This window comes from Marmota monax, unplaced genomic scaffold (genome assembly GCF_021218885.2).
Source record: "Marmota monax isolate L192 unplaced genomic scaffold, Marmota_monax_Labrador192_F-V1.1 WCK01_AAM20220418_F8-fsc00042, whole genome shotgun sequence".
Lineage (NCBI taxonomy): Eukaryota > Metazoa > Chordata > Mammalia > Rodentia > Sciuridae > Marmota > Marmota monax.
In genome coordinates this window covers 13,845,030-13,858,509 of record NW_026693008.1, presented here as the reverse complement: position 1 = coordinate 13,858,509, position 13,480 = coordinate 13,845,030, and the positions used below count along the sequence as shown (strand labels likewise).

At 43.0% G+C, this 13,480-nt stretch overlaps 1 protein-coding gene across 6 annotated transcripts in view; it reads right to left on the bottom strand.

Annotated features, from left to right (window-relative positions):
• Flnb (filamin B) overlaps positions 1 to 13,480 on the bottom strand; it is a 144,897-nt gene that overhangs the window by 83,713 nt on the left and 47,704 nt on the right. For all 6 annotated transcript variants that reach the window (XM_046452703.2, XM_046452704.2, XM_046452705.2 and 3 more), the window contains exon 2: positions 1,547 to 1,795. In XM_046452703.2, the coding sequence (XP_046308659.1) occupies positions 1,547 to 1,795 (249 nt within the window). The remainder of the gene's footprint in view (positions 1 to 1,546; positions 1,796 to 13,480) is intronic.

The window sequence follows — 13,480 nt, the reverse complement described above, 5'->3', positions numbered from 1 at the left end:
AAGAGAAAAATTTCCTCCAAAATCTCAGTGAATTCTATATTTTAAGGATCACACTCTTCTACATTAGCAGAGGCTTCTCCTTTAGGCTGCTATGTTCCCACATTAAGACAGGGGCTCCCCATTCCTTGAAGATCTGCTATGACAAACAAAGCCGATAAGATTATGTGGGCTTCATGACTTTTGCGGGGAGAAATTCTTTTGATCCTATTCCTGGATAGAGCTAAAAAAGACAGAACTAGCATCTGTGTGGTTCAAAAATCTACTTGCATGAAGACACAGTCATAGAATTATTTTCAAAGTCTTTATAAACACACAAAGTATAGAACTGGAGTAAAAATCCTCAGATTTAAATTGGGAAGAGGCATCCTAAGTTCTGTTTTTAAATGAATGGAAGAAGAGGGCAGTGGGAGATAAACTAATGCTGTGCTTCAAGTTCTTCCTGAATGATACCACGTTATGGGCTCTCAAGGAAGAATGCAGCTTGATCAGCCCTCCTCCTTTACTCAAAGGACACTAGCTAGTACTCCTTTGGTTGTATTTAGGACTGCTACCTTATTAGATACTACCTTATTAGATACTAATGTGAGTTGGGTGCAGTGGCGCACTTCTGTAATCCCAGAATCTCATGAAGCCGTGACAGGAGGACAACAAGTTCGAGGCCAGCCTGAGCAACTTTGTGAAAACCTGCCTCAAAATGAAAATAAAAAGGACTGGGGATGTAGCTAAGAGGTAGAATACCCCTGGGTTATCCCTGGTGATTCTTTTCTGAGTGGCTCAGTGTACAACAAGATTGTAAAACAAACAAAAATCTAATGTGCCCAGCATATACAGATCACTCAGTAAATGGAAAATATAATTATCAAAGTAGTTTTTTTTTTTTTTTAATTAAAAACAATTTTAGGGGGTGCATGTAAACACTGGCTCTGGTTTTTCTATTGAGTGTAGGGCGGTAAACTCTATCCATCAATCTAAACCCTTCCAGTGAGGATAATTACAATCTTGGTGTACACTGAACCACTCAGAAAAGAGCCCATCAAGGGTGGAAAAGACTCCAACTGGATCCTGATCAAGCACTATTCCACAGCAATACAGAAAGAAAGGAGTGAAAAAAGCCATATATAGTCAAACCAGTGGTTAATAAAAACAAGAACTTTCCACTCTATGGAAGTTTTTAGATTTTCATGCCAAGCCACCTAAGAGGGTCACATATTTCTGCCAAAGCCATCCAGAAACCAGGCACCAATGTGGGAAGACACAGGACTTTGGAGTCTGAAAGCTAAACCCACGGTCTGCTCCAAGCATAAGCACTGAGGCCTTTGCTGGGAATTTAGACGACTAGATTCAATGCTCCAATATATCTGTGGACACACCTAGAACATCTGCCACTGGAAGGGTGAACAGTCATTTTTAGTTCCATTATTTGTCATAGAGTAGGCTAAAACCAGGAGACACACACCAGTTATAGCTAAGCTTGAAGCCAACCCCAGAAGTTTAGGGCCCAATGACTCCCATCCCAAGAGATGATTTAGGCAGAGAGGGTACTTACCTGGAGCACAGCTGTCAACCAGGGCTCCCAGGGCTTTGCCATCTTGCCAGTTCTGGTTGAAGTTGGTGATGGGCAAATAAGGGATCTTGTTCTGAATCCATCCCAGCAGCCTCTGCTTTGGTGTCTGCTTCTTGGCATCATCATCCCCTTCATCCTCCCACACGGGCATGGAGATGGAATAGTGGAGAATCAGCGTCCATACCAGGCCCAAGATGAGCTTCAGGTTCCCATCCACAATGGCTTTGCTATCTGTGGAGACAGGCATAGGTATGGTCATTCTTTTGGGTGACCCAAGCATGAATCATGCCCCTGAGTGAATGAAGTTCTCACCCCTAAGATATTTGAGAGTGAACGGGCACAATGCTAGGATTTGCATCAAAATACTTGAGGATGGGAATAGAGGAAATATGATTCCAAAATGTTATTCACTAGCACCACTGGATCATGAGGATGCACTATACTATTGTCTCTATGTGGATGCTTGAAATTTTTCATAAGAAAAAGTTTTTACAATTTATAAAAAATCATTTCAGAAATATAAACAATAAAAAGGTGTCTAAGCTAAGGTTGTGGCTCAGTGGCAGAGTGCTTGCCTAGCACATGTGAGGCACTGGGTTCAATCCTCAGCACCACATAAAACTAAAGAAATAAAATAAAGGTACTGTGTCCATCTACAACTAAAAATTTAAATAAATAGGTACATAAGTAAATTTTTAAAGGAGGGTGGAGGCATCACTGAGAAAACCACCTGCTAACCTGGTGTCACAGTCTAGACTATATGTGTGTATGCTTGTATACACTAATGTCACAGTGTTTGCTGCCCTGAATGTATATTATACTATACTGTTGACTGTTTTGCAGTGCTGAGGATGGAACCCAGGGTCTCACACGTTAAGCAAGTGCTTTTCCAATGAGCTGCATCCCCAGCCCTACAATCAGCTTTTAAATGCTTTTTTTCACTATTAATATGTCTTAGTCATCCTTTCCTTATAAATATTGTTTTCATTTATACTCCTATCTATAGGTTTAAGAGGACAGAGTCCTCTTAAATCTCACCAATGCTCAGTGTTTTCAGTTTTGACAAAAATTGACAAGTCAATTTTTCAAAAGAGGAAATCATTTAATAGTTAAAATGACGCAAATGGGCAAAGCCAAGGGGGAAAGTGGGAAGCCAAAGTCATAGCCCCTTTCTAGTCTTCCCTCTGCTTGACAAAACACCACACTTTGACCAGCGTTTCCAGTTCTCTGTCCTTTTACCAACGTCCATCTACACCCACAAAACTCAAACAACAGCTGGGTACAGCAGTGCATTCCTGAAATCCCATCTCGGGATGCTGAGGCAGAAGGATCACAAGTTTGAGGCCAACCTGAGCGACTTAATGAGACCCTGCCACCAAGCTGGGGTGTATCTCAGTGATACGGCAACCCTGGGTTCAATCCCCCATACAAATGAATTAAAAAAAAAAAAAAAAAAACTCAAGCATTATAAATATTATCTTTAAATATCTCTATCTCCCTCTCCCTCAGTTTCTTATCTCCCTCACTACCAAACATCCACCCCCTTGTACAGGGACCCCAAGGTGAAAACAGTAGAACCACCTTGGGATCTTCCTTCAAATCCCTGGTATAGTTTGCACAGTGTATCATCTCCCCCTACCCTAATCTCTTGGCAAATCTCTATACCTTCCCAATAAAAATCAACCTTCTCCTCTTTTGCAGCATCTTGAACAGCCATTGAAGAAGTTAAGTCTCTGTTCACATAACCCAGCACCATCTTTCTAGTCCTTATTCCCTGGTCCTGACTTCCACAGTCAACTCCTTAAACACACCTTCAGAACCTACACAAGTTCCAGTGAGCTTTACCCTTGTCACCCGTACCCACCCACCATAACCCATTCTCAGGCTCAAAGATGGCCTATTCCCCCAAGATATCTTATTCTGAACCCCAGGGCCTTTTGGTATTCTGTATTCCTTTGATGGAAAGACTCTTTACACCATCCTCCTGCAAGACAAACCCTGGTTCATCATTCAGGCACCAAACCTCAAGGTTGGTGGTGCAACATTCCCACCAGCATGTGTGTTGTAAACAGGCCAGGGACCTCTCCCTCAACATAGGACCTTCTGTCCCTTTCCCCGACTCCTACCCTCAGGCCCCAGGAATGCCTAGTAGAGAGTAACCAATCCTTCTTCATCTTTGAGTCACCCCTGTGCCCCACCACAAGCCACCTGGGTTACACATACACCAGACTGCACACAATGAAACCCAACTACAACCACATGCCGCTAAGGAGTGCATGGTCTGCCACTCAAAACTGAAAGACTGAGGGCTTTTTAAAAATTAAGCTGGTTGGGGCTGGGGTTGTGGCTCAGGGGTAGAGCGCTCGCCTAGCATGCTTGAGGCACTGACCCTGTCTCAAAATAAAAAATATTCGATCCTCAGCACCACATAAATGCAAAATAAAGATATTGTACCTACTTAAAACTAAAAAATAAATATTAAAAACAAATAAATAGAAAAATATAAAAATTAAGCTGGTTATTGTTGGATCTCTTACAACAAAAGATCCTCTAAAAGCCCACACCCAAACCCACAGAAACCAAGAACAAATTTCACAGTTGCAGATTCAGGCATAATAAAACCTGATCAAGTACATTGGACAAATAAAGATTATCATGAACTGGCTGGTTAGACAAACTAAATTCAAGCAATCTTCACTCCAAGAGTGAAGGTATCCAAGAATTTTCTATGTAATTAATTATCAAATAATAACTTTGAAGCAGGACTATCTACATAATTCATAGTACCTAGTTTTTAAAAAAAATGGAAATGCAGGGCCCTTTGCCCAAAAAGCATGGAGAATTTAAAGACTACAACATCATTAAATCAAGTGGAGAGCCCTCTGAGCGTACAGGTTGTGTGAACACAAGGCCAGTCCTGCTTCTAAGGTCCTCCAGTCAATATAGGAACAGTGGTCCACAGAAAACCCTGGACTCTGCACTTGGTATCTGAGCAATTAATTCATGGCAGTCCTTGACCATGACTAAAATTTTTGGATTATATATCCTGTTACAAGGTTATCTTTGAAATGCTATTCATTGCCAACTTATTACCTATCGATCATCAGAATTTCCAGGTCAAATTTCCATTCCAGTTTCCTTTATTCAAGCTAAAGGCTTGAAGAATAATCTTCAAAAATGTGGGCAGGCAAGGTGTAGTGGTGCATATCTGTAATTCCAGTGACTGAGGAGGCTGAAGCAGGAGGATCACAAGTTTGAGGCCCTCAACAATTTAATGAGGCCCTAAGCAACTTGGCAAGACCCTGTTTCAAAATAAAAAATATAAAGGGCTGCAAATGGAGCTTAGTGGTTAAGTGACCCTAGGTTCAATCCCTAGTACCTTGAAAAAAAGTGGGAGGGTGAGAAAGTGGGGGAGTGAAGTTTATGTGTGTCACCCAGCCACAAGCCACCAGTGTGCAAAACTCAAAACCTCCCAGAGTTTTGTGTTAAATGCTTTTCAAAAGCAAACCTGAATGGGGCTGGGGATGTGGCTCAAGTGGTAGCGCGCTCGCCTGGCATGCGTGCGGCCCGGGTTCGATCCTCAGCACCACATACAAACAAAGATGTTGTGCCCACCGAAAACTAAAAAATAAATAAAAAAAAAAAGCAAACCTGAAGATTTAATGCATAACTCAAAACACAAAGCAAGTTTGCTGTTTTGCTGTATTTTTATCTAGCTTACACATGCTGCTCTAAAGGAAAGAGACAAGAATCTTTTTTAAATCAAAAAGATTTGGGGGGGAAATATGACTCAGTTAAAGTCTGAGCCAAATTTATGAAAAATATAATGCCCAGGATTCTGTTTCCAATGAATTCAAGGTGGGTGTCCAAATGGGAAAGCCCCCATTACAGTCTCACTGGGATAAATGATACCTTCATTCTGCTATTCTAAGAAGCTGGAGGGAAAACAGTCCTTGTTCCAAAAGTGATTTTGACAGGTGAAAGTTCAAATGCCTGACCACATTCTTGGAACAATAAAAAATGGCAGCTTACCCAAAAGGCCTCCCCAGTTCCCATCCACAGGAAACAGGAGACTCCCAGGCCTTGAAAACAAAAGGCTACACAACATCACAGAATCACTGTCTAACCATTACCACAGATTACAGAATTTTCAGACCTGAGTGTGCTCAGCAATGTTTATACTGACTATAAACATGGAGCAGAAATGTAAACAGAGCGGCTGGGGCTGTAGCTCAGTGGTACAGCACTTGCCTAGCATGAGTGAGGCCCTGGGTTCGATCCTCAGCACTACATATAAATAAACAAACAAACAAACAAACAAATAAATAAATAATTGTGTTGTGTCCATCTACCAAAATAAAAAGAAATGTAAAAGGAGGAAAAGGTCAAATCAGTCAAAAGCCTCTACACTTTGAGCGTTGCTTGAGGGCCTTTTTCAGAAATAAGGTAGCACCCAGCATGCCTGCCCCATCTCCTGGTGGGGGCAGATGTCAGTGCACTGGAATCTGAGCATTGATTCCTCCTCCCAAACCCCAATTGCAATTCCTACATAACCATTCCTGGTTCTGGACAATACTGATCTTCAAACCATATACTCTCATATGTTAAATTATCCAGTGTTGCTTTTAAGTGAGGTCAGAAGTTTTTTTTTGTTTTTTTTTTTTTAATTTTAATTGCTGGAAAATTCAGTTGAGCTACTTGTCATTTCTGCACATCAGTTCTCCAGCCCTCATTAAGATGCATTCCATATACGCAATGGGGGTATTTACAGGTAGAAGCCAGCTATTTTTAGTCTCTCTGCAAAAGCATCTTGGAAACGTCTATTTAGAGAACCAGTTCCCCAGAGTAAGGCCTTTCTCATCTCCATTCCCATTGGCAGGGCCAATCCATGCAACCACCTGTAAATCCACCACATCTAACACTGCATTATCCACAGGGTTCCCAGAGGCTGTCAACAATTAACCAAGTTCACCTTGAGGTGGTAACCCACAAAGAAAGGTTATCTTTGACCACAACATAGCTAATAGAAAGGTCAGAAACAGCCAATGAGTGACTACAGGAATCAAGGAGTAATATAGTGTGGCTAGGACATGTCACCAAGGCCATGTTCCACACTATGATTTGATCTTTTGGGAATAGAATGCCATGCTCTCTCTCCCTGTCCCTTCAGCTCCATCACCCTCCAAGAGGCAGAATGGCAGAGTAGTTGCAATAACAGGCTCCAGAACCAGCAGCAACTCAACTGTTTTTCATTTAGAATGACCCCTCCTCCCCCATCTATTGAGTAGGAATGTGAACAACTTCATGGGATTGTTATAAAGAGTAGGCAGATCAAAGAATGCCAAGAGTTGAGCACAATGCAGGACACACAGTAGGTACTCTCTCTTTCCTCATGTATTCACCTGATATGTGCCAAACACTCTTCCCTAGTGCGAGAAAGCCAGAAGCCATAATCCAAGTGTTATGGAAAATCAAAGGAAATATGCTACGAATTTACATGATTGAAATGTTCTATTTTCAATTCTCTGAGACAAGCAATTTATTAGATAGGCCGAGCTCACTTGTTCCCAGGGGATGCGGATCCACATTGCAGTAAACCTGGGACATGTGGTGATGTATACAAGGAGAATACTTCTGAGTTGAATGGTGAAAAGAGACCAACATGGCCTGAGACCCCCAAACAGGTACCCAGAGAAAGTCCAGCTACTGAACTCCTGACAATTTATCATACTTTCCTGAAAGAGAGTATGGAACTTTGAGCAGCTCCTTTGGGTGGATGTTTAGCCCTTCCTTGACTTCCGAGCTTCATGGTACCCCAAGCTCACCCTTCACCCTTGGTTTGCAGCCTACTTGGCCCAGAATTCCCTTCCCATCTCCTTTTTTCTTGGGCTGGTTAATGTCTCTTCTACCTCATCCAACTCCACAAAATTAGAAAAAGCGCCCTGTAAAGCACGCCTCAGGGTGTATGCCCTCTCCTTCAGTGCACCTCCTACAACTGTTAAAGAATCACCTGCCTGGCACATCTGCCTCCTCTGCAAAAGTTCAGCCCCCACAAAATCAGGAACCTAGTTGATTTTGCTACCAAGTCCCTCTGAGGAACAAGCTAACAAATACTCAGCTCCCTGGCACCTTCTCACCTCCAGCGTACTAGGAGAGGCAGTGCTGCATGTTGTAAAATAGGTGCAAAAAATAAACCAGGCATGGTAGCGTATACCCTAGTGCCAGCTACTTGGGAAGCTGAAGTAGCTTGAGTAGTCCAACCTGGGAAAAATAGCAAGACAACCATCTCAAAAAAAAAAGTACATATGCAGTCTCTTCAGACAGAAATCTAAACTGTTCCAGGCTATGGTCATCTCTGAACCCTGCTGCCCCTACCTATAACACAGCATGTGGCAGCACAGAAGCCAGGGAGAGGTAGATCAGAAAAGGTACAGACTCTGCAGGTGATGAGCTCAGCTCCACCACCCACTCTCTCTTTGTAAACTGAGATGATGCTGGTCCTCTCCGTGTAGAACTGCTAAGAGGACCAAATGCAGTAATATTGCAGCCCTCAGATCCTCACATGGTGCTAGTGATATTAATTATTAATATTCTTTTTTTTTTGAGAGAGAGAGAGAGAGAATTTTTAAATATTTATTTATTTATTTTTAGTTCTCGGCATACACAACATCTTTGTTTGTATGTGGTGCTGAGGATCGAACCCGGGCCGCACGCATGCCAGGCGAGCGCGCTACCACTTGAGCCACATCCCCAGCCCAATTATTAATATTCTTACCATCGCTGATTCCACATACTTTTATCAACCTTGAGACAGCAAAGGGAGGAGGAAAAAGTGACAGCTTAGCAATTCAAGGTAGAACTCTGCAACTTTGCAACTGGGGCTTCCTGTGGGCCTTGGCTGCTGGGTGAGCCTGAAGCACTAGCAGCAGCCTATGCAGGGCTGCTCCAAGGTAACCCCACACTGCAGCTCTGATCACCTAGTCCAGATCCTGGGCAGCAAGACCCAGTGCCCACTAACATGCCAGATTGGCTCTGCAGTTTCTCTCCATCAGGTCTTCTTTCAGACCCCCCACCCCCTGGAGGTGGTGGGTGGCTTGATTATAGTCCTCAGGCTTAGTCTAAACAAGAGAGCAGCCTGAACAACAAGGAGACAGTCAACCACTCTCCTCAGTGAGTATCTAGTTCTGATGCCTAGAATCCTAACCTATCCCTGAGACTAGGTTAAAGAGGATCTATCTCAGTCAGTCGCTCAGGACCAGGGTCACATTTCCAAGGGTCTAACAACCCATTCACATAGCTGATGATGGACAGTGCAATCTGGCTCAGGTATTCCCAAGGTCCCTGAGCAGGATAAAGAGGGCCAGACCAGCTTCTCTCCCCTCTTCTCTGTCAGCCCTTCGCAAACCAATTGAGGGGCAGTAGGAAATGAGGCAGATTCTTACAACCAGGTGACTTGGAGCCCTGGTGACTGAAGTTTATCTGGGGGAAATAGTTTTTCCCCTTCTTCCCAGGCACATGGCTTCCAGCTAGACAACTATTCCCAGCCTCTCAGTGGTACAGCTGTGTCCCAATGGACAGTGAGCAGAAGTGAAGCATGCCCTCACTTTGGGACCATGACCCAGGTCATGGCAAGCATTCTCCACACACTTTCCACCACTGCCAGCCATAGTCACCTCAATATGACCTGCCTGGGAAGAGGCCTGGCAAGACAGAGGAAAAAACCTGGGTCCCAGAATCAGATGCCAACCTGAGGGTGAAAAATACCATCCTTTCACATTCTTTCCACCACTGTTCTTTTTAAAAGATGTCTTTGTTATGGTAGTTGAACTACAACAAGAAGACATCCTGGGCTTTAGAAGACCTTAAGTCACATGGGCTTATTTCAATCATTAAGAGAAAACACAGACCACAATAAAATAAGGATAGACCAGGAAACTAGGCCCAGCTGGATTTCTGATTCTCTTTCCTGCTCATGAACTGTTCAAGGATTGTAAAGGAGCCATTGGACTAGACTGTTTAGGAGTTCATTCAGAAGAAGGTCTTTATGTTGGTAATTTTTCAAGAGATGATAAAACACACCATGGTGTTGGCACATGGTATGAAAAGCCTTTTGCTGGATTGAGAATGATTTTGAGGCCACTTCTGGACTCAGCAAGAAAGACTGCTAAAATGGATTACCAACACCTGCCACGAAAAGTTATGTGGAATGGAAGCTCAGGAAAGATTACTGTGCAGATTGGTAATGTCTGTCCTGGGCAAGGCATAGAGAAGGGGTGGCCAGTATTTCTCTGCAAAAGAATTGAGTAAACATTCCCAAATCTCTAATTTGAGATTTCTACTATAGGCCCATAAAACATTCCTTAGGCATAAACTCACGCTTCAAATTTCCTATTTTGTAAACTATCCCTTCTGTTTCTCACTTCCTGGACAATTTTTGCCTGAAATAGTTGGAACCAACTGTTTCATAAATACCTGATTTTTATTTTGGCATAGAGAGTTTGGTGAACTTTCAAAGCACAGATTGATGATGAACTGCTTTGCAAACACCCTATTTTATGGTTAAGAGCCATCACTTTATTTAAAAGTTCTATTTTGGGGTTGGGGATATAGCTTAGGAATACAGTCCTTGCCTAGCATGTGTGACACTCTGTGTTCAACTCTACCAAAAAACAAATAAAAATAATTTTTAAAAATCCATTTTTATCACCCAGTGGTTTTCTTTTTTCTTTTTCTTTTTTTTTTTTTTAGAGAGAGAGAGAGAATTTTTTAATATTTATTTATTAGTTCTCGGCGGACACAACATCTTTGTTTGTATGTGGTGCTGAGGATCGAACCCGGGCCACACGCATGACAGGCGAGCGTGCTACCACTTGAGCCACATCCCCAGCCCCCAGTGGTTTTCTTTTCAATGCCACTTTTGAAAACTTTTAGAAATTAGTTTACCTCCAACGATAAAGCCACAGTGAGACCTGAGCAGGTGAACACCTGTAATCCCAGCAATTCAGGAGGCTGAGGCAGAAGGATCTCAAGTTTGAGGCCAGCCTCAGCAATTTAGCAAGACTCTGTCTCAAAATAAAAAGGGCTGGGTTGTAGTTCAATGGTAGAGTGCCCCTGGATTCATCCTCAATACCCACCTCAAAAAACAAACAAACAAAAAAACCCACAGGACTAAATAATGAAATGGGTATATTAAAGGGCCTAGATTATAGTACCCTTTCACTTACTATTATAGGGAAATCCTCAAATTATTAGAATAAAGACTGTAACCTTGTTAGAAAGATTTTGAGAAAGAAGAAAAGGTACTCCAACATGGTCAAAGCAGTGCATTCTAAACTGGGTTCTTACCTCAAAGCTATAGGTCCCCACACAAACTCATCCTGTTACTACCATACAGATCTTAAGCAACTAACAGGACAAGGCCCCCAAGGACTCCTGAGCATGAGCCGTAAGTTGAGGAGCTCAGAGTCCAGCCTCTGGGAGGCTTAGGTTAAACCCAGTGGGATCCCCTCAGGCCTCTGCATGGTGACCTTTAGGCTCTGGCTCACAGCTTCCAGCTACTGACCACTCTGAGAACATGTCCAGCTGAAATAACAAATGCTGGCTGTGAATGGAGATCCTCCTGACCTTCTGACTCCAACTCAGTTTGTCACATGCAGAGGCCACCTCACCTGACAAACAGCTCCATTCTCTGGGAGACAAGCCAGGCCCACCCAGGGGCCCTGTGCTCTTGCAAGCCTCAGAGAAGCCCTTGAGGAAAGGAACGAGGGCAGGAGAAACCAGACCTGGGAAAGACTCCTAATTTGTCAACAACAACAAAAACAAGAAAACAGCTCTGTATTACAGACCCTTCCCTTGAGCCAGGCCCTATGTGCCATGCATCCCCTCCTGAAACCTTCACAGGAACTTTTATGGTTAATCCCATTTTACAAATGAAATAACAGAGGTCTACAGAGATGAAGCCAGTGACAATTAGGGAGAGCCTAGATCTTGCTATTTCTCTGAATCCACATTATATCACAGCAGGTCAATGGGATAAATCCAGAAGTCATTACTCTCATTTTGCAGATGACAAGACTGAATAACAATCCTATAACTAATAAGTTTTTGTCCTTGAGAGGTAAACCAGACTTCTCTGACTCCCAGGCAGGGCCTCTGGACTTCTACCTGACCCAGTTATTCCCTTCATCTCTACAAGCCTCCAGGAGAAAACATAGCAGAAGGACAGCACATACAATGATTACATAAGACACAGAAAGTGCAAATGGGAGCCTGATCTACTATAATACTTGGTTCTCTAATGATCATGGTCTTGTCAGGAAGGTCCCCATGTGTGCCTCACAGCTTGGCACAGGGCCCCTCCTTAGCCAACTCCTTAGGAAAAGATACAGCTATCCTTTGAGTCCAATGCTGTCAGCCTGGCTCTTCTTTGAAAAAGAGAAATTTGGGACCTCATCTATTTGAAAGCCCAATTTGTTATTTTCTGGTTTTTTGTCTTTGAGGTTTGGTTTTTTGAGGGGTGTGGGGGGTAATCAGGGATTGAACTCAGGGGCACTCGACCTCTGAGCCACATCCCTAGCCCTATTTCGTATTTTATTTAGAGAGAGAGTATCACTAAGTTGCTTAGCACTTCACTTTTGCTGAGGCTGGCTTTGAACTCAAGATCCTCCTGCCTCAGCTCCCTGAGCTACTGGGATCACAGGCGTGTGCCACCACACCAGGCTCAAATTTGTTATCTTCTGGTTTTACATCCCATGAAAATTTCCTAACTGCCTACTGAGCTCCAGGCCTTGTGATAACAAATTGAACTTTTAAATAAAAAAGTAGACTAATTGGCTCTAAAACACTCCACAAAGAGATGGCAACATTATTACACATGAAAACTGGTGTCTCCATAGGACAAGATGCTAAAGATCTTATTCAAGGGTGAAAAAAAGAGTAAAAAACTCTTTGGCTCTTTGTGCCCCATGCTAGGCTATGGTTTCTTTTCTTTTCTTTTTTTTTCATTATTAAAAATTAAATAAAAATTATAATAATGAATAGAATAGGTATTCATCCTTCAACTGCAAACTTGTAAAAGTTCAACATTGTTACAAAACCAGACAAGGTGATTTTCCTCATTTGAAAGGGGAGAAATCAGTTTGCATTTCCCCCTGTAATTCACCTCATGTTACAACAATGGCAGCCTGCCCAAAGATTGTGAAGTCATAAAAGGAACAAAACTCCCAACTTACAGTCTTGAATAGGAATCAAGCCGCGGGAAATTCCAAATAATTTATAACTGCTGGCTCTCACCAACACCCCAGAAAGAAGATGAGGTTAGAGGAAAGAAATTCTCAGAGGACAGACAAGGGGACACTTTCCCAGCTCTCCCTTCATAGACACTTTTTGGATGGTCCTCCTCCTTATACTAGGACATTAGCTTGGTTGATGGCTAGAATGTACACCCCCAAATCTGGAGCTTTTCAACCCACAATGAGTGAGAAAGGCTTTGAACACACATCCTGCTCAGTCACAACAGAGCTAACCCCAAAGAACTCTCAGCCTGTCTTACAGGTGGAACTCCACTTCTCCAACATCCAGAGTGAAAAAGAGCAAGGTGGAGGCACAAAAGGCACGGAGCCCACTCAAGAGTCTGTCTGCTAAAATACAGCATTACCCAGGGTCACAGACATTAAGTCAGTCAGTGATGAAGCAGCCAGAAGCCCAGACATCCCGGTATCTAAGGGGGGTCAGAGAAGCCTGGTTCATCTCCCGTATGCAGGACACAGAAGCTGTGGGACTAAGGGGGTCCATGCCCTGTGCTTGGTCTCCCCATCTGAACAATGAGAATAATAGCTGGGCTCATCTCATCAAGCTGTTGTAACATCAGGCAGTAATGGCAGTAACACCTGCCTATGGTGGTGGTTCCATACTATC